General features: G+C 44.7%; 1 protein-coding gene across 2 annotated transcripts in view; it reads left to right on the top strand.

The window, feature by feature from the left end:
• Positions 1-26446, top strand: part of lipeb (lipase, hormone-sensitive b) — a gene marked incomplete at its 5' end in the record, with an annotated part of 50030 nt that overhangs the window by 15333 nt on the left and 8251 nt on the right. For both annotated transcript variants that reach the window (XM_084049840.1, XM_084049839.1), the window contains 11 exons: positions 1154-1395; positions 5656-5940; positions 6951-7041; positions 8888-9033; positions 9385-9570; positions 11268-11420; positions 17374-17518; positions 18931-19158; positions 21104-21313; positions 22651-22853; positions 24322-24585. In XM_084049840.1, the coding sequence (XP_083905966.1) occupies positions 1154-1395; positions 5656-5940; positions 6951-7041; positions 8888-9033; positions 9385-9570; positions 11268-11420; positions 17374-17518; positions 18931-19158; positions 21104-21313; positions 22651-22853; positions 24322-24585 (2153 nt within the window). The remainder of the gene's footprint in view (positions 1-1153; positions 1396-5655; positions 5941-6950; positions 7042-8887; positions 9034-9384; positions 9571-11267; positions 11421-17373; positions 17519-18930; positions 19159-21103; positions 21314-22650; positions 22854-24321; positions 24586-26446) is intronic.

Genomic DNA, 26446 nt, shown 5'->3' on the forward strand with positions numbered 1-26446 from the left:
AGTGTGATGTAAGCGAAGCCCCTGTGCTTCTCCCCCTTCCTGTTTCATGTGTAGATCTTGGCGGATTTGGGTCTGATTAGCCTGGATTTACATTGGTTAATTGCGGGTCTCGCTCCAACACATTGCAACCAATGAGCCTACGTGAGCCCGGGCTATGAGGGGATTAGTTATTAGACGTAAGGGAGCATAATGTGTAAGACATGGCCAGCAATCCATGCACCCCACAGTGTCTACTGCTGGTCATGGGTATCAACTCCCCCCAGCTGTCTGTTGTGCTTGCTTGCTGGTTGGAGGTAACTGGTGGGAGGCAAGCTTTTTAAAGATGTTCTTTTTATGGCGTGGCTCTGCAGGAATGTTGCTGTCTATGAGGGTCTCTCTGTGTGTCTGCCTGTGTGCCCGGAGCTAATCTTGCAAACGCTGGACCGATCAGCGCCAAATTTCTTGTGCACACTGCCAGTAGGCCACAGAAGTACCTCTTACATAAAGTATGCGAACACATATACATTATTTTATACTTTTCTTTTTTTTAATAATGGAAGTCAATGAGGCTATGATCGGCCTGAAACCTTGACCAATTTGGGAGTCGTATATCACAAATCACTGACATCACAGTCTGGTCACATGAAGTCCGCAAATCCACATTGAAGCCACACCGTACGTGGATCCCAAAATTCACATAAGATTATAATTTTTAGCTGCACAGGGAAAATGAGTGTGAATGACCATTATACCATTAAGAAGGAATAACAATGACCTGGGTGCACATTTTATTTTTCTACCCATGGACTTAAAGGGACACTGGTACACTTTGCCCTTTTTTGTACCCAACTCCCATTGTTTGGAAATTGTGTATATTGTGGCAAGAAACAAACAAAACAAAAAACACAATTATATCAAATGCACCATATGACTTCATGGCATGGATATTTCCACATTTTGCAAGCTCTAAAAACACGTTCTTAAGATTGCTGTTTTTTGCCACACTACTGTATGATCTCGCATTAGAATAATGCGATTTAGGTTCAAAGTCGATTTTCCTTTTTGTACTTTTTCAAGATGCTCACTATGGGGCGTGTGCACACACACGCACACAGACCCAAGACTAATTTATGTCTCTCACAACCCCCCCTCTTCCCCATTCCTTTTTTCCAAGTGATGGACACCAAGGCGGTGTTTGCGGCCCTCTATGGTGTGTGCGAGGAGAATGTGGCGTTCTTCTCGGGGGGTGCCAAGGGCTCCCAGGGTGAACCGGCTCGTCGTCTGGTGGACTCCATGACGTTGATCCAGGAGCACGGACATAGCCTGGAGCCCGTCATCACTGGTTTCGCCGCCATCTACCACCACTTCGACTTCGACCCGCACATACCTGCCAATGGCTACCGTTCTATGGTCAAGGTACGGGATCTGTCGCTGACTGTTACCGCGCTGGGGGGCTTAATAACATCAAAGTTACGTCCAAGCCAATGGATCCCTTCATGTTTTCTGTTAGAATAGCTTTAATTTTCTAGTTCAGATTAGGGCTGTCAAAAGATTAAACATTTAAAACGGATTAATCACAGTTTAGCTGTGATTAATTATGATTCATCACCATTTGTAAATCTGCCCAAAATATTCCCATTTTCTCTGTATATTTTTGTGGGAATGGAAAGATAAATTGTGGCACATATATGCATTTTACATTTGTTTTGTCATCATGACAAATGAAAACCAAGTGTGCACCCTTGGTTGTGCTACTGAAGGAAGGGGTGATAATGGCAAGGTTTATTTACAAGCCTACTTACAGTTTTGAGAATGGAAGAGAGCAGTGGATGTTGAGTATGTGTGTCTCACATTGTCTGCAGTTAGTAACGGAGCTGCTCTGTTATCAATACACTCACATTCTAGAAGAGTTGTACCTGACACAAGAAGTTGATTAAAATACATTCCAACATTTCATTGCATTAATTACGTAAGTTAATTATCCCAAGTTAATGCACAAATTGTGACAGCGCTAGTTCAAACTTAATATCTTCGTCGTTAAATAACTACTGATACTGATGACTTTATGTGACCCCTAACATTTAGCAAATACACTTAACACACTTAACATGTTGTAAAGAGGAGATGGTTAAACAGGGGAGGAAATCCTATCAGTGAGTGTACATTCGACTTGGGCTGCACAATTAATTGCTAATAATCTAAAATATTGATTTTATGTTTCACAATTACTGTATATCATCGTGAAACTTTGCATTGAATTCAAACTCATTTGGTCAGCTGTTGGTCGTGAAGGACCAACAGCTGATTGATCATTACACAGGGTTTAATAACCAGAACCTTGTTCATCCCATCTCCACATCCATCATGCTGACAGAGGAGCAATATAGTCAAAGAGGTCATTACAGAGCATTTGATCAAAGACATGGCACCGATGAGCACAATTAACAAAAAAAGCCACTTAGAAAATAATAAAAAAATATATAATTTTCCCCAAAAAATCATTACCAATTATCATGATTAATAACTGTGATTACACTATTAAACAAAATAACTTTAACCATAACTTTAACCCATATACAGTAAATGGTAAATGGTGCATTTATATAGCGTTTCTATCCGAAGCGCTTTACATTGATTGTGCCATTAACCCATTCACACACACATTCATACACCGATGGTGGAGGAAAACATGCAAGGTACCAACCTGCTCATCGGGAGCAATTAGGCGTTCAGCGTCTTGCTCAAGGACACTTCGACACTAACTCTAGTGGAGCGCCCCAGCCCGGGATCAAACTGGGAACCTTGCGGTTTTCCAGTTCACTCTACCCGGCCACTCTACCCCTGAGCCACTGCCGCCCCCATGTACTACAGTACTGTGTACCTGCCCACAGCAACTGCTTACTTGCCAAGGTAGGGTATGTTAGGGTCGTCTGTGTGCTATACGTCTTACCATCACTTCTTACTTGTGTCTACGGTTACAGTATGTGTGCATGTGCTTCTACACTCACTTCTTGGAAGGTGTTGGAAGGTGGATATCATAAACTATTTTGTTCATCTGTTGCATGCGGAGGGGGTGCAACGTTTTAGCAATCGCTCCTCAGACATGTCTGTCTGTGGACGTGAACCCACCATCCCCACCCCACCACCTTCCCGGAGACTGATCAAGCCCACAAGATACGCTAATCTTATTGGTATTCTCCCCTTCCCACGAGGAGCTGCCCAACCATCCATTCTCTGCCTTGATATCTCCCTTTGTCTCAAGGTCAGCCCATTTGTTTTACAGATTGATTTTATGTCGGAGTATCAGGATAGATAAATTCCTTCAGCTGTGCAGTATCACCCCTCACCGCCACTGTACGTACTGTACTGTTCTTTCTCCCCACTGTTATTGATGAAACATCACTATACTTCCCATGCCGCCGCCCACCGCTATCGAACAAATCTAGCGGACGAAGAAAATGAGTACTCGTCTGTTTCCCCTCTTCTCGTCCCTCTTCCCCGCTCTTTTTTTCTCCTTCTTTTAATCCCTCTTTGTCCCCATAGTGCTGGTTGGTCTAATGCGTAACACCCTGTGTGAAGCGGTGAGATTTCCACATGCTCGTGTCCAGCCAGTGATTAAAAACATACCCCTCTCTTAATTGAACCCCTTCCCAACGAGCCCAACGCACTAATCTTTACCCATTCAGACCGGGAAAGCGTCAGTGTCATTTTTAGATTTATTTGGCTATTCAATAATAGCAGATATACAAGCTCATAGTGCGGCACTGACACAGATGCTTTCCTGTTTTTAATGGGCTAAATGACTCAAACAGCCCAGGAGAGCCTCCTGCTTCAAGGGCTGCAATTAAAAGGGGGATATCTGGCCCACTATCTGCTCCACCACGGGGGGACGTAGTGTCTGCCGCTATCCTCAAACACACCGAGGGACATCATTATGTTCAGTTCTGAATGCTTAAACAAAAAAAAAACTAAAAGAAATCTGGTTGAATTTGCCTCATGTCTATACACCCAGTTATGCATCCTTACTTCAAAACCAAGCAATTGTTTGAACAGGTCTTTTTTATTTTCTTTTCTTTTCTTTTGGGAACTAAAACATTTTTTGTTAGTGAAGTTTGGCACTACTGTTATTGAATTATACATAAAGAATAATAAGCATTCTAAGTGCCGTCTTGTTGTTTCCCAAAAGTATGTCTAAAAGCAAAGTGAAAAAAAAGCATACTTGATTTGTTCATACCAAGGAACAATTTCAGAACAAAAATGATGAATGAGACTACGTTTGTAGAAATGCTTGTACGAGTGCTTTACATAAAGGGAGTACGGGAGAGTCCATGAGACCAAATTTCTACCGCTCAACCGAGCGACATTCCCCACCTGACCCCCATGGTATCAATGGAAGAGCAGGGAGACCACTTACGATCACTGCACATGTGCTTCTTATACTGTATTAACATGTTTTACCATTGGTTGAAATCATGCTTTATTCATTAACCACTTAAACCCTCTGTACTTAATGAAATAATACTTAGTTGACCGGGGTCAGCTCTGTACTTTGATGCCATCGGAATCCATTTTCAAAGAATCAATATAATATTTGTGTCCGAGTAGCTCAGTTGGTAGAGCTCTCGCCTTTGGACCTCAAGGTCATGGGTTCGATCCTGGCGCTGCCAAATCGCCGCATGAGGTGCAGCAAGTCGTGGGAGCTGATGGTAGATTTGGCGCTGCACCTCTGCAATCCATCTCCCAGTGGTCTAGCGCATTGTAATGGGAACAGACTCCCTTGTTACTTAATATAATATACTTGCAAAACATGTCAAGTATCTTTGCACTTACTGTAGGGCTGGGCAATAATATTGATGTTATATCGATCATGAGATATGAGACTAGGTATCGTCTGGAATTTTCGATATCGTAATATCATGATATGGCAAAGTTTTTAATGTCGTTGGTTTTAATCACTTATGCCCTATTTTCAAAAATACCAGATCTATTTTTGACTGGGGTAACCAGTCCTACATTTAGCTGGCAAAAAAGGCTGTTTCTTCATGAAAAACAGGTTTTTCTAAATGAGGGTGTTTCACCTTTTATTTGAAAAAAGGGCTTTTCTTGTATACCTTTAGCATATACAGTAGATATTGGCAAGTGATGCAATGCTAGTGTGCTACCATATCATCTTGTGCGTGCCTGTAAAAAAGGATCTAACCGTTGCTCTGACTGGGGGCGTCAGGTTACAGAGTGTGGCAGTTTGATTGACAGCATCTATTTGCAGGGTGCTGCCCCCTCTCAGCTCTCAGGCAGAGGACACAGAGTGGGAGAATACTTAGTTTAAATCATAATAAATTATAGAGTGCAGCCAAAAAAATGCAAATACAATTTTCATTTTTTGTCTGCTTAGGGTTAGCTAAAAACTCAATTTCGTATTCAATTTCATATTTGATAGGTTTTGGGAAATGTTTTTCCCAAAGTTTTATTTGCTACTCTAATAAAAGGAAATGGCTATAGATTCAGTCTACTGTCTGCAGCAGTCAGTCAAGCCAGATAAAACAAATTCATAATTTGCACATTCAACAGTACTTTTTGCCCTAAATCCCCCAAAATGAGATTATTGTGATTTAGTTTAGCTTGCAAACTGGTATAAATTATAAATATTTGTTCTTGTTTTTTTGCACGTCTCCCCAGGTGGTACGATGCTGCATCCTCCACATCATCCACAAGGGGCGCTACATCACTGCCAACCGCCGCAGCATCTTCTTTCGGGCAGCGCACAACGCCGGGGAGATGGAGGCGTACTGCAGTGCACTGTGCCAGCTCCGCGCCCTCCTTTACCTGGCCCAGCGCCTCCTGCACGACAACAGCCACGGGAACCTCTTCTTCCAGGAGGAGAGCGGTCTCAGCCAGAGTTTCGTCCGCGAGTATTGCTCCATGCACAAGGGCTGCTTCTATGGCCGCTGCCTGGGCTTTCAGGTGAGGAGGATGGGGATGGAATGGGGAAAGGGAGTCTGGGGGGTTTGTATCCCGGCTTTGACGATCGTACACAATTGGCCCGTGTTCGGGGGAGGGAAGCCGGGCGGGGAGGGTGATATAGTCACTACACGTACTCCCGACGGAATGGAGCAGCACCTGTCAGTGGGGAGTGTTGGCCGGGAGGAGTAGGACGGAGGCTCTACATCCTTCCGGTGGGGGCTCCTCACTGGCAGGTGAGCCAGTAGGATACAACAGCATTAATAACTAGAAAAATGGGTATAAAGCAACAAAAAAAAGAAGGAAGCACTCCTACTTGTGAATGGATACAGTGCAGCTGGACCGCATTTCAGCGTGCTTCAAACCTCACAAACCCTGAAGCTAATGTGCATGCCCAATTATAGATGTTTGTGTCGTTTTGTTTTTACTTCATTCTTGGTCTGAACGGAGCTTAAAGTGCAAGACCACTTTGGTAGAGGTTTGGGTTGTGTAGTTACCTTGCCATGATGTAACTCCAAAGGTTGACCAGAAATCATTATTTCAATAATTGCTCCATTGATTAGAAATTGATGATTCAAAATATGCTCCTCATTGACTTACATTGTTTGGTAAAACAGCTCTCAAAGTAACTTTTTTAGGTTTTATTTGATTCCCTTATCCTTCTGGTTTTGCATTACTGTCTTATTTTATTTTATGTTCTTTTAATTGTATAAGCACTTTGTATCACATTGTCGCCCTGATGAAGACGTCACATATATCGGAGGACACACATGGTTGTATACACCCTCCCCAAGACCAAACCTAGGGGTCAGCAGTGACTAAATGGGAGATTTGGCATGTTGTGTAAAAAAGGGGGGAAGGAGGGGGTTTAAAGGGCTCCCATCATGTCCTCCCTCCTCTACCCAGCTAACACCCCCCCCCCCCCCCCCCCCCAACCATCCCATCCTCTCTCCTCCCTATGACCCCATTCTCTTATTCTCTGTAATCCCATTTCTTTTCCTCCTCTGCTCCAGTTCACCCCAGGCATTCGGCCCTGTCTGCAGACCATTGCCATCGGCCTGGTGGCCTTCGGAGACAACTACAAACGCCACCAGTCAGGAATAGGTTTGTGTCTGGTCAACAACAACACACACAGACACACACACCCACACACACACACACCACCGTCTAGCTACCTCATTCTCATTCACTGATCATTCTCTCGCTCCGTTCCGCTGCAATATGACTCCCCGGCCCTTGACAGCGTGTAACTTTTTGATGTTTTGTGTGTGTTCAGATCGCCGATGTTCTTTCATGCTCTGAAATATATATGAGGTACACCAGTTAGCCCAGGGACTCCAGAGTGTTTTAAACACGCAGCGCACGCACATCCACACACAGACACAGATACGCACAAGGCAGGAATATTAAGAACAAGGACAATCACACAGACACATACACGCGTGCATGCACGCTCGCAAGTGCAACATACGCACACTAACAAATATTTGAACACGCAATCCAACATGTAGAGAGCAATCTAAACAGCCTTGAGAAATGGTCCCTCCCTGCTCTTACTGTGTCTTGTGCTCTCTGCTGCGCCACAGTGGAGGCAGGAGAAATTGCACCCGGTGAGTACTATAATGACCCTCACCCACCCTTTGCTTTCATAGTCTTCTTGTCTAGGCACTATGTCAAAGGGAAGATGTTTTGGTCTATGGTCCCTGATAGTTCTAGCTAGTTCCACATACGAGGCACATTAACCACTTTAAACCTGGCGTCACTATTTTGGGCATGTCATTATAGGTGAAGAATTTCCAAAATAGCGCAAATAGCTGGTCTACAACCTCACAACATCATTGTGAGCTTGTAAATCTTCTATTTACACCATTTTTGAAATAGGGCTTAAGTGGTTAAAGGTGTCACTAGATGTCCTTATCTTCTGCATTGGACGTTGCTTTGGAGCACAGTGGTCACATGGCTGCGTTCATATTGAGGAAGGAAAAAGGGCAGATTTTCTCCACTTCCGTAGATTCCGATTCACACAGCATCTTGTGTAAGAGAAGTCATGGGAACGGAAGTTGCATAGTGTGTGAAGTCAGCCTTGATCTCACTTGTGTGTGTGTGTGTGTGTGTGTGCACACACAAATCTTACAAAAGCTTTTTTGTTTCAACACAGCACCTACCGCAGTAGAATGGGACGTTTAATTCCCATAGAACTTATCTAATGGACGAATAGGTTGGCATTGCTTTACTCTTTACTCTTTTAATAGAATCAATTTGGAAAATGTGTGTTGTTTACCATATAGCCTAGTGGAAGAAATTGCTTCGGTATACAGTGACTGGCAAAATGATCGTTTTTTTGTGGCGCTATTCGACATAGCTGGCCGCTTGCTGACCTCATATTTGAAACTGAAGAGTCAACAAAACATTTAAGTTGCTGTGAAAGAAACTAAAAGCCAATTAAACTGCACAGGCTTCTGAGCTAAAATGCTCTCAGAAGTTAAATAAACCAAAGGTGGTCACTTTTAATCACACTCTGGTTCTCTTCATCTCTCTATTCTTTATCCCTCTTTCCATTTCTGTCTCAGTGAGTTGATGTGTTGTGATGTTCTAAGTTGAATGTGCCTGCACTTCTGTCATTCACTCCCAACTTTCTCTCCCTCTAATCGACCTTCCAATGTCCTCTTTTGTTTCTTATCCCTTGTCTTTGACAATTCATTACTCTCTCCTCCCGTTTATCTAATCCCCTCTGCTAATTTGACCTTGCCAATTTATTTTCCTCACCACTGCTCCCCGCACGTGGTTTCCCATTGCGGATGCCATTTTCTCATTCCTTTCCCTTTTTACAAACTCTCCTCTTCTCCTCAACTCTTCTTCCACCCATACCGTTCCTCTACCCTCCTCTGACCCACCGTCCCTCATCCTCCATCTGTCCCCTGCCCTCTCTGTGTTCGCCCTCCTCTCGCAGGCGTAGCAGCGAGTTCGTTCTTCAACTCTGGTAAGTACGCCATCGACCCTGAGCTGAGGGGCGCAGAGTTCGAACGCATCACCCAGAACCTGGACGTGCATTTCTGGAAGACTTTCTGGAACATCACAGAGACTGAGGTCCTGTCGGTGAGTCGGACTTGAATGACTGACGCACACGCACACACACACACACACACACACACACACACACACACACACACACACACACACCACACACCACACACCACACACCACACACCACACACACCACGCACACGTAGGTAGGCATATGTATTTACCTACACATACCCAGTGTTCTGTCAATCTATGGACACCCATACATGAATATATTATCTTGCATACACACACACTAACCATATATGTTCATGTTACTACACACACACACACACACACACACATTGTGTCTCTCAGCTATGCACTCTCTTTCTTTATCCTTTAATCTATCTCTCGATTTCTGTCTCTCCCTCCTCTCTCCAGGGTCTGGCCAGTATGACGTCCACCCAGGTCAAAGTGAACCGGGCCCTTTCCGTCCCCGCCATGCCATTTGACCTGCCAATGGTGACCAACCCCACCATGTATGTAACCATAGAACCGCCAACGGCACACATTGGTCCCGCCCCCGTCCAGATGAGGCTCATCTCCTATGACTTGCGTGAAGGACAGGTAACCTGGAACCTGCATATTCCGTTTAAATACCATACAATTCCACGTTGTTTAATCTGACAGGAGACTGGTTGAATTTCACAGCAGGCTTCATTATTTAAAGTGAGTTGAGTCTTTTATTTATTTATTTTCAGCTTTATTTAGATTTAAATAAGTCTTGCATATCAGGCACGCTATATATAATGAGGCACCACTTGTGCATAGGAGAGGAGTAGGTTACTGAACTTCAAAAGACCTTTTCTCGGTTTCAGTTTTCACACATTTCCAAAAATTGTGTGTTTCAGTCACAGGATCTCCCTCTGTTATTTTAACCACATGAACCCTAGCATCCCTATTCTGGTATTCTATGTCATTTGACATTCAGCGAAAAATAGCAGAGCTTCTAGATCCGCTTTTTTTGGCCAACGAGATTTGGTGTAGAGGGGGAAAAAGGAAGGGGCCAAGTACAGAACCCCGGGGGACCCTGGTCAATGATATAGGGTTTAAGTGGTTAAATGTTCTAATCAACAAGCAAGAGGCAGTCTATGGGGTTTTCTTTTCAGAGTTTATAGTAGCTACATGGGGAAGATACTGATGGGACTTGAGCCAAGGTCACCATTTTAAGAATCCTTTCTGTAGCTTTGCGTTTAAATGCCTGGCGTCTGACCTGCCCTAAGTTTACGATAGCTTTCCTCATTAGGCTCTTTACGACCCACCACACATAGCAGTCACAAAGACAATGTCCTCTTAAAGATAATTGTTTTCCTAATTAATAATCTTAAGGTTTTCCCTGGCTGACTGCCTCTGTCTGCTTATCAATGACAAACCCTCCTCATCCGTTTTACATTTAATCTACTCGCTGTCTTTATGTGCCTCTGCTTCTCTATGAACTCTCTCTTTCTCTTTTTTTCTCAGTTAAGCATCTATAACACCATTCCCTAGGGAGGGAGATCTCTCTCAACTCTCTTTATACCTCCCTACTATTTTGTCTCTCTCTCCACTTCCTCCCTCTTTCTCTGTATCCTGGCATCCAACCAGACATGCTATCAGCAAAAACTTTGAGTCACTGATCTCGCTCCAACTAAACAACGGCATCCTTTTTTATTGTTGCAAAATACAAGCCTGCATTTCCCCTGACACCCTTCCATTTCTCCCTCCATCCCCCCCTGGCCTCCCTTGCTGCCTCCTCTCACCTCACTGTCTCCCCCACAAAATCCCTCCCACACTTCATTCCTTTTTCCCTCTCTCCCTTGATCTCCATCTAAATGCCATTTTAGTCCCTGAACATTCCTACTTACCCCTCCCTCCCTTCTTCCCTTCTTCTCCTCTTCTCTTCCTCTCCCTACCTCCATCCCACCTTGTTTTTGTTAATAAATGGTTATTAGTGTTTCTCTGTGGTGGTTCTGGCTAGTAGCAAGTTGCTACAGCACAGTGTAGCTTATGCCCCCACTCTCGAAGGGAGCCCCATTGCAAACACAAGAATACACTAGCAGACAGTTGGACATTGGAAACGGGGGCCTTTGTTTGCAGTGTCTGCACAGACTGCAGACCTTCAATAGAGTTTAGCAAACAAACACTGATTCAGTGTTTGCTGATCCTCTGAGCCGGTAGGCAGTTTAAATCAGTAGAAATAACTTCTGTTGGGTTGTGCACAAAGTCATAGCATCTGTTCTTTCTCTCTTTTGTCCCTCTCTGTCTCTCTCTCTGTCTGTCTCCAGGACAGTGAAGCTCTGCTGTCTCTGTCCCGTGCTGAGGGTGGCTCTATCTCTCTGTCTCTGGGAATGAAGACCAAGCGCAGCCCCCCGTCTCCCTACCTCGTGGTCCATTTCCATGGTGGAGGCTTTGTAGCCCAAACCTCGAAGTCTCATGAGGTAAGACTCCTCACTCACTCACTCACTCACTCACTCACTTTGCTTTCTCTCTCTCTCTCTCTCGCTCTTTCTCTCCTCCCCCCTTCTCTTTTTAATTTTGGCCATCCATTCGGTTTCATTTGGCAAGCAAGGTAAGGTGAACCAATCCTGTGAGTGCGGTCAAATCAATATTGAAGTAATTCAGCACAGGTCTGCATTTTACAGTGTCTAAACACCACCTGCTTTATTATTTGAAAAGAATCTGGGCAGTTGGCTTACATTTAGCCTTTTTTTTGTTGTTGTATATGTTAGGTAGGTATAAAGCCAAGAGAGGGACAGTGTGGATGAACAAAGAGGCAGAGGCAGGATTTGATCCGAGGCCAACAAGCGTTCCAGAGGAAATGTTTTACCCACTACATCTCTGATGGGCACATCTAAGCCTCCTCTTAATCCCTTTTTTCCTGTTTGTTCCATGACCAAGAATCAGAAATAATACCGACTTGGCGGAACAGTCCATTAAAATGCAAGCAGCAGCGGTGTGATTCACTCATTAGCCAAGAGAAAAGGCTTCCGCTGTTGACCTTCATAACTGCTATTCCACCCTACCTGGCGCCACCAGACTCTGGTCTCATTCTGCCGGGAATTTAACGCACTGTGACGTCAGCCAACAGCCTCGAATACACACACAGCAGACTCACTTCCTCTGTGAACTCATCGACGCTTCAACTCCGACCGTGTTTTCTCAAGCTGATTGAAATTGAACTGCGGCTAATTAAAGTGTTGACAAGACAGACACTTGTTGTCGGGGGGGGGGGGGGGGGGGGTTCTCGCTCAGTCAATAGTGCGGCTCATAATGAGCCACTACGCTAATTACTGTGTAATTAATCCTCGCAAACGTGATTGACAGACTCTGACCCCTTTGAGAACCCCGCCCTTAACTACTAGTGAGCTGGAGGCTGAGGGCCAACCCTCTGTCGTCCTTCGGAGCCCTCTCCTCTTCGCTTTTCAGTTTAATCCCCTCGCTTCCTGTCACACTGTTGTCGCTCCACTGAGCTGAATCCGTGTAATGGATACACCACCGCGTATACACACACTTATGCCCACATACACAAACATGAGTTCAATACATCTGTGTATGTATGTATCTATGTGTATGTACTGTATGGTTGCTCTTGGGAAGAAACCTTGTATCTCCATATTTCAGTTCATTTCTTTTCATGTAATAATTTTATACTTCATCGTATGACCGTGTCATGCAAATGTAGCGTAAGTAGCCAATCTATAAGCTCACAACGATTTGGTGCGTTGTGAGCTGTTTTGTACATACAAGGTTTCTGTCTGACAGCGACACTATATACACACACAAATTTGAAAGGCATACATTGGCCCCTCTAATCTGTAAATCACTTTGTGGCCCGTTTCATGGACTTTGAACTGACTGGTGTGACGAGAGGCGATGGCACACAAAAGCAGTTGCTGGAGTCGGCGATCAAACTTCTGCCCTCTCTATCTGTACGACAGCGACGGGATTATTTAAAGTCCTCCCTGCCTCCCTCGCTCCCCCCCCACTACCACCGCCTCCTCCTACACAGGCGCGTTCATCCGCCCTAGCGTGTGAAGTGTGCGTGTGGCAGTGGGATGGTAAAAGCCAGTGTAAGACTAGGCTCTGTGAAATCACCAGAGACGCGGGCCGCCTTAAATCTGTGGCTGCATAGCAACCAGAATATGTGAGCGATAGGGAGAAAGACTGACAGAGGGAAAGAGATGGGGATAGGAGAAGATGAAGAGAATGGGGGGGAGTGAAGAGAGGAGGGGTGGGGAGAGGGATCTTAAAATGTGTGTGTGTGGGTTGGGGGTTGTCATGTTGTATTAACAGAAAGCCGTTACAAGCCCAGTGGAGAGAGATTACTCCAAGCACTACAGTAATGGAAGAAAGGCTCTCGTTACCTAGTTTCTCTCTCTCTCTTCCTCCGTCCATCCGTGCACACATGTCCATAGTTTTTATTTTTTTCTCTTTCTATTAACATAACAATTTCCTTTTCTTTGCACTTCACGTCCTCTGTTCACCTTTCCTCGCTTTTGCTGTCATGCCTTTGCACAGTGAGTCCAACTCTAATGCCCTGTCTGTTTTGTACCCCTCATTGACACTCCCGTCTTAATAACTTTAAAAAAGTTCAAGATAAAAAAGGTAAAATAGCGCATCTACATGCCCACAACCTGTAGCATTGTGACTCATTGTGAGCATGTAGATCTGCTATTTTTGGTGTTTGTCATATGACACAAGTGCGTCACCGCCATAGCCGCGGTGACCTAAATTAGCTATAATTTGACATCTCTATCCAATATTTGTTTTCATTATGATACCGACAACCTGGAATTTCGATAAGTAGATTTTAAGAACGAGAGCTTAGTTTAAACTACAGTGTGTTTCTTCTCCGACCTGCCGATGCCATGTCATAAAACTTCCGTATTCTTGGCAGATTGGAGAAACTAAACAAAGCTCTCATTCTTAAAATCTACTAATAGAAAAGAATATCAGCTTGGTATGGAAATGCTTCAAATATTTCCAGGTGGTTTGAAATATAATCAAAACAAATATTGGATAGAGATGTCGAATGATTTGAGCTAATCTAGGTCACATTACAATGGCGATGATTCCCCCAAAAAGGGCACACCCGCTTTGGTGGTGATGCATTGCCGGTTTGGTGTATTATGTGACATATGTACAACACAGTCATGATTACGACGACTAAATATTCTGTACACAGTAAAATCTGTATTGTTGACTTAAGTTTGAGAACGCAAAAATGGACCCGCTGTCCTTTCGTTTTCCATGCACAGAACAATGCTCAGTTTTTGCCTACAAATCAAAGCGAGACGATAACGTCATGGCACGAAGGTGTCGGACAAATTGGGCTGTTGTCAAACTGTCGAGATGCACGCGATGACAACTGACAAGTGTCCAATTTGTCCGCCCCTGCTTGACGCTGTCCTTTTTGTCTTTTCATTTATCATTCGATTTTATCAGCCAAATGACCGCCGCTCTGAGCTGTCACACCAAGGCAGTGTATGCCCTGCTCTCCTCAACTCTCTCCTTCACAACCTAGTGTACATCTATCCATCCATCCTGTCATCTCCTCTGCTCTCCTCCTGATGACCAGTCGTGGTCAGGAGAGTTGAGGAGAGTGATGGATAGCTGGGCTTCAACAAAGGCCAGAGCCCTGTGGTACACATAGGGCTCTGCATAGTCTGCACACTGGTAATGCTGAAAAAGCTCTGTTGTATTTTTATTGCGTCAACGTTCGATCAATTCAGATCACCAGGTCATATACATGCTACATGCTAACACTGCTTCAATTGTCACTTTTTGTGTGTAAAGCACTTGATACCTTTGTTTGAGAAGTGCTTTATAAATAAAGTTTATTAAATGTAAAGATGATGGGCAATGTTAATGATAATTGGGAGAAAAAAAACAACGAAATAATATCATATAGTATCGGGAAAGTGGAATTAGTATGTAGTATTAGTATTGTGTATTAGTATTGTGACACCCCTAGTGTGTATATTTTACAGTATGATTGAAAAAACAGTCAGATTGAAAAAGGAGTGCACGTTTTCTTCGAGTTCACCTCCTGCGCTCCCCCGCGGTCTAACAAAGGAATGACGTCTCGGAGGTACAGAGACTGGGGGGGACGATGATATACGATGATATGCTTATCGGCGCTGAGTCGGCTGAAGGTGACTTCGCAACGCTTGGCACCGCGCCTCGCTCGCATAAGCCTGCTTGGCGGTCTCTCTCGTGGCTCCGTCGGTGAAACCGAGTGCAACTTTTTCAATCTGACTGGTCTTCCAATCGTACTGTGACATACTGTATATACACATACATACAAATATATGGAACCATGCATTGCATGCACATGGAAACTCTTACACTATGGCTCATAGCCAATACCTCACTAACCCACACACACTTATCTCGATACACATCCATCCAGTGTGTTTGTGTAGCAGAGGGGGCAGCCCGCAGAGAGAGAGAGAGAGATTAACTTTGGTGTCAGTCTGAAGGTGAATGGAACTGCAAGTCCCTTTAACCCCTCTGACAACTGATCTGGTCACTTATGAATGTGTGTGTGTGTGTGTGTGTGTGTGTGTGTGTGTGTGTGTGTCTGTGTCTGCCATTCCTCAGCTCTCTTTCTCTGTGCAAGAAGATGATACATGATATTTTATGTTATGTTATGTGTCATAGTTGGTCCTTAGCACTGACACTGTTGACTAACTGCATGAACTCTCAACAGTGGCGTGGATACACAGAAAAGCACATACATACATTGACACATGCATATCATCTTTAATCTTTGCATTATATATTGTTGCTGTCGGGTGGAAACATTGTATATCCAAAATGGTTACTTTTCAGGATATGGAAAAAAATCATCTGTTATAGCAAAAATAGCAGATCTGCAAGCTCACAGCACGTCGCATCGTGACACGTTGAGCTTGTAGATGTTTGCCCAACAGCGACGATATGCAAACATGCAGTCTCCCTCATATAAATCCCACCTGAATTTCCTGAAATGTGGGGGCGCACACACATCCATGGCATATCTCACCAGATTTGCACATGCACACTCACAGCTTCGCATAAACGGTACTTCAAGACACATAAACATTCATGTGTCAGCCGTCTAGTTGTTGTATCTGCTGTGACAGATGGAAGTTTACTTTTAAGAGAGACCTGCACACTCTCAGAACTGGTGTTGTTGAGTTAGATTTTCACATTGCATCAGCCACCGCTGAGGTGACACGCGCACGCACACGTGTGTGCGAGCGCGCACAAACACACACACACACACACACACACACACACACACACACAAACAAACCAACACAGAGTGTTGAATAAGGAGACCCTTCACTGCCAGCCCTGTTGCCGTGTGTCAAAATAGCTGATTGAGGTTAAGAAGTTCGGAATGGATAAGTAAAACTATAGGCTAGAGGGCATTGTAACAAGAATAAATGCGGCAGTACAAATGGTCGAACAAGCACGTCTTCATACTTTGAGCAACAGCAGGGTGAAAAACGTAATTTCCATAACTGTGTCTTCTCCGAATACTCTGCAAATCCTAGACTTGTGTACCAAGGCTTGGCTGTTGCTTGCATACGCAGTTACGTACGATGACTGTGTACTGTGGTAATTTACCATATGAGAGGAAATTGAGATGAGGTGACTGTGCTAGCAGTCCATCTGGCGGCTTCTAGGCAGAAAGCAGACGGCAGAGAGAGGAGCACAATTTTCATAACTAATTCTGGTTTATTCCCCCTTCTTAGTGCTTTCTCATCTCCCTCCTTCACTGGTTCCATCTCTCTGTTTTCTCTACCTGCCTGCTTCCTTTACACCACAGCATGTATTAACCCTTTAAGACCTGAGGCGATTCTTAAAAACGTTTTGTAAATCCTAACAGTTAAAAAAAAAAAAAAAAAAAAAATCAAGATTTTTCAAAAGTATTTTTGAATAGCCAAAGAAATCTAAAGTGACACAGATGCGTTCCAGGTCTTAATGTATTAATGCTCAGTGCTCACTTTGGAAGAACAAAACAGTTTTTTTTTTCGGACTGGAAATTGAACATTTCTCTCTGTCTCTCTCTTTTTCCGTCTTTCGCTTTTCTCTATTCAGTTCAAGGTGATGTACTGTAAACAATGCTTTATTTATATGACAGAGTTCCCATACATTGTTTACATTCCACACCGTTTCCATGCATTGTCAAAGCAGGACAAGGTTATTTTTACCAGTTCTCAATTATCATTCTGTTCTTTTTTCTGTGCTTGGTATGTTATATACAGTAGATGGAAGCTAGATTTGAAGACTGTCTGCTATAGTTATTAGTTACTATAGTTGGTGGCACTTAAGGAGCACTTTGGCAATTTTCAACTGTATCGTCATATAAATTGTCCTCTCCCTTTTTTTTCTGTCCAGCCTTACCTGAAGAGTTGGTCTCAGGACCTTGGGGCCCCCATCCTGTCAGTGGACTACTCTCTGGCTCCTGAGGCCCCATTCCCCAGGGCCCTGGAGGAGTGCTTCTATGCCTACTGCTGGGCCCTCAAGAACCATCGCTTACTAGGTACACACACACTAGATTTTTTATTGATGTTGTAGTGTTTAGCATTAAACTTGTTATAATCTTTTGTTTGGGTTTGGGGGGCAATTAGTCTGGCAAACGCTGACTGTGTTGTACAGGCTACAGCATCCGGACCTCATACTGCATTGTTGTTTACTATTGCCACTGTGTGCTTTCTGTTTTCTTCTCAAGATCATGGGAAAAGTACATTAATTAGAGGGTGCACTTGCGTTAGGTGGTTTAAGAAAAAGTCATTTATGCACATTCACTTTTCAATTGAAAATAACAGCATTTTATCATACAACACGGTCGTGCAACAAAGTCCAAATTAGCTGACGCCAGAGTGTAGCCACAGCAAAAGAGGAAAAATGCACTTTTCTCAAGGCGAAATTGTGTAGTAGACTATTTCTGCAAATCCACTCCGGGTCCTAGTCCGCTTAGAGAGGATTCATTCATCACTTTGAAAGTAATCTTCCCTGATAGAGTGCAACACATTGTCCCACAGTGTGGTCATTGTTCTGCAACATTGCCGTAGATTATGCAGACTCCTTTGGCGTCATTTCATCCAATGTTTTGGCGATAAACACAAGACAGCTGCTTAGTCTTGTGTAAGTCTCTCCACTGAAGCCCACTGTGTCAGATGAGCAGTATCTCTGGTGCAGTGTGCCGGTGGTATGGAACAAGATGGCAGTGTGGGTACGAGCCACACAGAACGGATAAGCACCCCCTCACAGTACCCACATGTGAGCTGTATGTTTGTTAGTGGCAGAATGAGTCACCCACTGCTGTGTTTTGGCCCCCTGGTGAATTTCACATACACAGTCAAATCCATAGCATTAATTCAACAATTCAAGAGTGTACAAATGATTGGAAAAATCACTAGGGTAAAAAAACTAAAATTGTATTTTTTCTGATTAACTCATTGAGTGCCATGGTGCAACGTGCCATTAACGTGTTTCACGTGTTTTTGAAAAAAAATGAAAAATACTTTTTCTTTTTTTAACCCAAGATATCATCATCTGAAGATTTGCAGCTCCATCCACTCCTTGTTTAACTTATAACTTAAAAAGGCTGTATCTCGCTTCCTAAGCACTTTTTTTTTACTTTGAAAAAATAAAAAAATAAAAATCATAATGGCCAGAAATAGATAATAATAATTTGGGCACTCAATGAGTTAATACAGATGTTATTGTGTCGCAAGCAACGGAAAAACTCCTCTCCATACCTTCAGTCTCCTCTCTCTCCCGTTGTCTCCTCCTCCCTATCTTGTCTGTTTCTCCTCAAATCTTTCAACGCTTCATCTCTCTTCCATTTTTCTTGTCACCTCTCTCGTCTTTTTCATTCTCCCCACGTCTCGTCGTCTCATTCCGTCCCGTCTGTGTAACTCTTGTCTTCCTCCCGCTGTCCTCCTCCAGGCTGGACAGGGGAGTGTGTGTGTCTGGCCGGCGACAGCGCGGGGGGCAATCTGTCTTTAACCACTTCAATGCGAGCGGTGGCCCACGGCGTACGCAAGCCGGACGGCATCGTGGCGGTCTACCCTGCAATCATGCTCACAGCCTACGCCTCGCCCTCCCGCCTGCTGACACTCATGGACCCCCTGCTGCCCCTGAGTGTACTGACCAGGTGTCTCAGTGCCTACGCAGGTATGTGCGTGTGTCTGAAGATTGTGTGTGTGTGTGTGTGTGCGTGCGTGCTTGTCCGTTTGTGCGTGACATAATTAAAAGATCGAGCCATGGAAGTTTTTCTTATCAGGAGAAGTTTGGAAAAGTTATAGATCCCTCTGTCCCTCTTCTCTCTCTGCAACAAAAGAGACTGATAGGCCCATAGGAAATCAATTTTTATCCTATGCCCTTCACACGTCTCCATTCAGAGCCCCCTCCACTCACTCTCTTTTTGTAGTTTTTTTCTCTCTGTCTGCCCCCTGTCCTTCTCCTTTGTTCCCACTCATTCTTTGGAGAGTTTTTTTGTTTACTTTTATAAGGGTGACAATGTCCCTTCTTTTGTGGGCTATCTGCCATCTTTACTGTGCTACTGGTTGCCGTAACAACAGAGTCTCCTCAAGGATGGGATCTGAAGTTTTATTTTATGCACTGCATGTGAAGGCGGTTATCTTTAGCTGTAAATGTCAACATGAGGGAGTGTGTTGTATCTTATATTTTTATGTATTTGATACATTTTATTGAGACTGGTCCAAGGCTGAAGGCGTGGCCGAGACAGTTTTCGCCTCCGTCCGTCCGTCCGTCCGTGTGTGTGTGTGTGTGTGTGTGTGTGTGTGTGTGTGTGTGTGTGTGTGTGTGTGTGCTTCAGTCTGTCTGTGGACAGCTAATCTCCGGCACCGTTGGACTGATCGGCGTGAAACTCCCTGGAGGCCAGAGCAGAACCTCTGCCCCAGATTTTTCACATCGGCTTGTTATAGCGCCACCAGGAGGCCAAATTTTGCTACACACATCTTTTTTTATATTACTCCTACAGATTTTGTCCAAACATCACTCAAGTCGCTACACATCATCTCTATAGTCATGTGATCAAGAAGGATCTGTTGGATTTTTCATATTCCATCATACTTGGCTAAGATTGGCATCCAAAGTTTACAGGAGTGGCCTATTTTGTAAAAAATGCCTCAAATCATGAACGCAGGGTCCGATTGCTGTAAAACTTTGCATGCACATCCCCACTAGGCCATTTTTTTAAATCGGCAGCATGCCGATTCAAGTTTTGATCTACAGTATATCTCTTGAACAGTAGGTCATACAATCAAAATTCCTTTTCCCTTGGATTCCTTGGATCATCACGGAAATCCCCAAATAAGCCATGCCCATTTCAAGTTTTCCGCCATGTTGCGTTTTCTTTGCAAAACAGTTTTTGCTACTATGACTTTGTCCAAACCTCACCCAAATTGGTACACATTATCTCTGTAGTCATGTGATCAAGATGTATCTGTCAGATTTTTCGCATTCTATTCCGATTGGCTTTCACAGTTTGTTGGAGGGGCCCGTTTTGCACAACATGCTACAAGCACTGCTGGACCGATAGGCAGGAAACTTTGCACGCACACTCCCAGTGGGCCAAGGAAGAATCTCCACCCAATTTCTTTCTCCACTCCCACAGATTTTGTCATTATCTCTATAGTCACGTGATCTTCGTGTTTTGGCCTATAACTCTTGAACTGTAGGTTGTACAATCAGCCTTCACCTTTCACCACATTAATATTTCCTTTGTCTTCTACCTCCATCCTCCATTCCTCTGTCTTCTACCTCCACCCTCCATTCCCTTGTCTTCTACCTTCACCCTCCATTCCCTTGTCTTCTACCTCCACCCTCCATTCCCTTGTCTTCTACCTTCACCCTCCATTCCTCTGTCTTCTACCTCCACCCTCCATTCCCTTGTCTTCTACCTTCACCCTCCATTCCCTTGTCTTCTACCTTCACCCTCCATTCCTCTGTCTTCTACCTCCACCCTCCATTCCCTTGTCTTCTACCTCCACCCTCCATGCCCTTGTCTTCTACCTCCACCCTCCATTCCCTTGTCTTCTACCTCCACCCTCTATTCCTCTGCTTTCTACCTGCATCCATCCACCCTCCTCTTCAGGCAGTCCTCATGTGGAGAAGCAGGTGGAGAAGGCGAGCACGCTGAGCCTGGTGAGGAGAGACACTGCCCTGATGCTGAGAGACTTCAAACAGGGAGCCTCCAACTGGATCCATTCCCTACTGGACTCCAAAGGAGCTTCATCAACGCCCTCCTCCAACAGCAACAACAACACCGCCACTGCAGAGCCCCTCCCGACTGGAGCTTCTGCCGGTATGTGTGTGTGTGTGGGTGGGCGGATGCAGGTGGGGTTTTTAAGGGGCGGGGTAGATATTTAGGTGGAGTGGTGGCTTTTTGATTATGTGGTTGTGGGTAGATATGTGGGTTGGTGTACTGTAAGTGTGTGTGTGAGAACCATAGGACTAGGTGAAGCGAGTGGGTGGGGTCTGAACTGCATGTATATTGTTTAAAGTTTTGTTTGCGGGGGCGGACAACATTTTCTCTGTGAGCAATGTGCTCTTTGTCCTGCACGTGTCTTCGTTACCTGCCAAATGTTGCCCTTGTTGGGTTTTGCGGATGAGCGTATCTCTCGCCTGCTGTTTCGGAGTGTTCATTATGCCACCACTTTCATCCAATGTTTTTATTATCCGCACGCAGTAATTACCCCAAACTTCGTTTACACCCCATATGGAGAGACAATTGAAACGGACCCCCCGCCCTCTCCTTTATTCAACATTTACCAAACCAATTATTTCATCCCACCCTGTAGTGTGCCCCCCTACCTCATTTATTTCAATACACTTTCCCCCAGTCTCAGCCCGAATGGGACATTGACGGTAATTGTTAATTGCAGCCACTGTAAATCATGGCAGCTAATTGTAACCCCCCTCCCCCCCTCCCCCAAGCCAGGGAGTAATGAGTGTGTCATTGGAGAGAGGGTTGGGGGGGGGGGGTTCCATTACTAAAAGGTTCATCACGGCCTCCGAGACAGTTAATTATGAGAGACACTCTTTGTGAGGAGACCAGCCGTGACGACTGGTTACCGCTGTGTTTTGACAGCTGGGGGCGGGACCGATGTTATCGCCATGACAGCGCTGATCAGAGATGCCCCCCCGCTTGTCTCTCTCCTTTTCTTCTGTTTTTCCATTTTCTAACCCCCTCCTCCGCAACCCACCCGCCCTCCCCGGTAAAGAGCTGATGACACACAACAAATGGCAACAGTACATTGAGCGTGCTCTCTTCCGTGCATTTCTGTCATTTCTGTCTAGTAGCCTAGCAATAAACATTATTCTTTTCTGAATACTTGAGTTCTCGTTGGGCTCAAGTGAATACGAGTGGCCACTTCATCCTTCCTAAACTATTCTGTGCGTCAGGTTGCCTTTTGTTTTTTTTTCTTTGAATGAACCTCTCTCACACTGTTTGTCCCTCTCAAACAGTCCTCACTCTTGGCTTTCTGTTTGCCTCACACCATCTCTCTCGTGCCCTCTCATCCCCATGTATTTGTTCATTTTACGTAGTATCAGTTTGGCTCGGTTCTATCTCTTGCTTTCTCTCCGGACTCTGTATCCATCCTTCACCTCTTCTCCTCCTCCTACCTCCTCCTCTCTCAGACGCGGTAAGGAAGAGCATTTCAGAGGCATCCATCACCTCTCCTCACTCTGACCCTCCAGTGGCCCTGGAGCTCAGCCAGTTCTCCACCAGGAGAGAGTCCCTGAAGAGCAAGACTTTCCAGGACCTGGGGGTTGTGGGCGGAGTGGGCGGAGCTCAGCACCATACCTCCACCCCCTCCTGTGCCAACGATCCACCACACACTGTACGTCGCACAGAGGCAGCGTTTGCTCTTTGTATTTTTCACGCGTGCAAATTTACATCTGTTTATTGATTATATATACATCATTTACATTTTCACATGTATCTTTTTTTTTTTTTTTTTCATTTTGTACTGACGCTTGTCATTTCCTGGGGCGACTTCACTTGAGTTTGAATGAGCAAGCAGGGATGGGGATAAAGTTCTGTGTCGCGCGAAAAGAGACTTTGACGAGACTACTGTATATTGACACACATTGATGGACACTGTTTAATTTTGCGGGGAGACAAACCTGTGACCTTTACAGAAGGCCATCTTACGGCTACCATTCTGCCACTGTTATTGTGACCTTTGCGTTCCTTTTCAAAGCTAGACAGGTACCTAAAACCCTGATCTTGGAATAATCCCATGGGCCGTGTAGCAAAGCAATATGGGGTTCTCAGCACAATAGACAGCAGTTGCAGTTTGCTCTGGTACTTCATTGGCCACACGTGAAATTTAACAGAAAATTACACTCACAAGCAAATGGTATCCAAGGCAGAAGCGGTGTACTAATATGCAGCACCGTTACTCACTGCACCTGCCTTTTATTAACTACCCTGTCCAGCAAGGGGCAGTGTTTCCTTACAGTATGAGTATACCATAATAACCAACCTAATCTAAGCAAACTGCGTACCCATGTTGTAATGCCCACTTCAAAGGGAGGGTAGTGCAACCATAGCAGTAGAAATTTAATTTAAGTACGGCACCATCCAATCACGGCACAAGTTCCAGCTACAATGACCTCTTATCTTGATTCCAATCATCATCACTTGTCATAAGGAATGAAAGACAATTGTGGGTACAGACTGAGTTCTGGTCATTAGCTTGTAATGTGATAGGCTGAACACATAATGCAGCATGAGAACATATAGGCCAGGCCTATACTGTACAGATCCATCTAAAAAAAATGCTCATTGTAATTCTGATATGCACATGTGTCAAAACTCCAACTTGCACAACGTTTCACCTCACCGAACACCGTGGAGCTCATGACACCCTTGCTTCATAAAGAGCCTCAGTTAAAGGATGCTGACTGAATACATAACCTTCTGGTTCAGTGGGTAGCAGCAAGGTGTCAGAGATTATCCCCGCCGTGTGATTTCACACAGGCACGACTGGATTAGTGAAGCGCTGCTGTTCTCTTTGTCTTTGTGTCTCTCTCTCAACTCCCCTCAAAATGTGGATCGTTCAGCCTTAGACTATTAGACGTTCAGCCAAGGTTAGGTGTTATGTACACGACCAACCTTGTTTTTATAAGGTATTTACGGTACTTATTTTACTCTCATTTTACTTTACTTTAGAGTCTCTTTGTCCTTGGCAAAATCCTCACATGAATCACTCCACTCCGTAAAAAGAACATGGCATGAAAATAACCACTTAAGGGTTGATGTGAAAGTTAAGCATCCTTTTTACACTGTCTTCCTGTATGTAGCCAGCAGAAGCTTGTTTCTTCCTCTCCAATGAAGCGGAGGACCCCCTTCTGTCCAGCGCTATGTCTTCAGTCGCCATACCACCCCCTGCTGGCGAGGAGGAGCGGGAGCACCCCAGGGAGTTTCCCCTGGGCTTTGAGCCACTGCGCAGCAAGCAGCTGGCTGACATGACGGTGCAGACCTCGCCGGTGGTCAGGGACCCCTACTGCTCCCCACTGCTGGCCCCCGATAGCATGCTCAAAGGCCTGCCACCTGTACACCTAGTGGTAAGGAGGAGGGGAGGGAACACTTCCATGCCTAGAAGGGTTGTCAAATGAAGTGCACTATACAGCGTGTGCTACGCTTGCTAACATTAGTTAGCCTGTGCCACCTATACAGATGGGGGGAATAAAGCAGAAGTTTTCCAACTGTTTATACCCAAGGACACTGTTTATATCCAAGGACACACCAATGAGAAATAATAATAATAATAGCTTGAATTTATATGGCGCCTTTCATAAACCCAAGGACGCTTTACATCAGAACAATGAACAACTAACAGACAAATGAACAAACAAACAACAAACAATTATATGCCATAAGCCTGAGAGAATAGGTGTCTTTTCAAGGCAGCTTTAAAAGAGTCCAGTGTTGGAGCATGGCGAATCCCTATTGGGATGGAGTGCCACAGAGTGGGGGCTGCCACACTGAAGGCTCTGTCCCCGAAGGTTCGCATGTTTGTTTTGGGGACAGCCAGGAGGTCCATGTCTGTGGACCGCAGGGTCCGTGACCGGCTCGGTTTATGGAGTAGGCTTGAGAGGTACTGTGGAGCGAGGGCGTTTTGACATTTGTAGGTGAGAAGGAGGAGTTTGTAATGGATGAGGAATTGAACAGGAAGCCTGTGCAGTTGTTTACGGGTAGGGGTGATGTGCTGCCAAGGCTTGGTGCGGGTGAGAACTCTGGCAGCTGAATTTTGGACATACTGGAGCCTGTCCAGGTATTTGTTTGGGAGCCCAAACAGGACTCCATTGCAGTAGTCCAGACGGGAGGTTACAAATGCATGAATGAGGGTCTCAGCCACAGAATCGGAGAGTGAGGGACGGAGCCTAGCAAGTCAAAACTAAAGGCACATTGATTGAACTAAAGGCACAATGATTGGCATAATTCATCTATGGCATCAGTAGTATTAAATAAAATAAAAATGTAATTACAGTTGGATATTTCAAAAAGTATAAAACATATTTGAAAAGTGGATGCACTTCTGTGGCCTACTTAAAACGTTCACTAGAAATGTGGCACTGATCGGTCCAGCAGTTTGCGAGATTAGCTCCAAACAGACAGACAGCCAACACACAGATCAGATCCGGTCTAGAGCCTGCCTACTGTATCTGCTTGAGACTCAGGCCGGATCAGCAACCTGCAAAGCCAATAGATCCTAGTCTAATAATCTGTGGTTATCACAAAATCCCATTGGACTCTCAGGGCGCAAAGCAGTGTGGCCCTGCACACCGTTTGGGCACCACTGGTTTAGAGAATGGAAGGAGAGGCGATGGAAAGAGGGGAAGTCAACCGTAGGCAGTGGCACACATAACAAATAGACCATGAGTTTACTTGTGAATGGCTTTGCTACTTGTCTCTTCTTATGCCAGCTAATTGCTAATTCATTACTTCCTTTGCGATCTGCAGACGGCCAAATATGTAAAACAGGCCTGATCATGGGGGATAAAAGCTAAAATTCGGACTACATGCGTAGAAAAAGCGTATTCACTGTCTCCAAATAAGAGTCATGGGATGTGGGAACAGCACAAACACATTTTTCCCACTTTAGGACAGAGGGACAGGAAACAAGTATTGGGTTAGAAAACACTTCCCAATGAGGGAGGTTTAGGAGGGAGACGGAAGATAGAATATGAGAATGAGGTAAACTAATAGGAGAACAGGGTTTAATGAAATTAGGCTAGAGGGAAAGAAGATGAGAAGGAGAGTGGTGCAGTGCTGCACCCATGGCAGACTTCAGACAAATAGCATTTCTTAATCATTCAGCAATAGCTTTTTGTTTTACTACTTAAAGTTAAAGCGGAGTAAACTGAATCAGTCCAGATGGTTGCTGGATCGTGGACAAGTGTTCAATCAGGGAAAATGTATTCA

The sequence above is a fragment of the Gymnoscopelus microlampas genome (genome assembly GCF_963454915.1).
Source record: "Gymnoscopelus microlampas genome assembly, chromosome: 3".
Classification (NCBI taxonomy): Eukaryota; Metazoa; Chordata; class Actinopteri; order Myctophiformes; family Myctophidae; genus Gymnoscopelus; species Gymnoscopelus microlampas.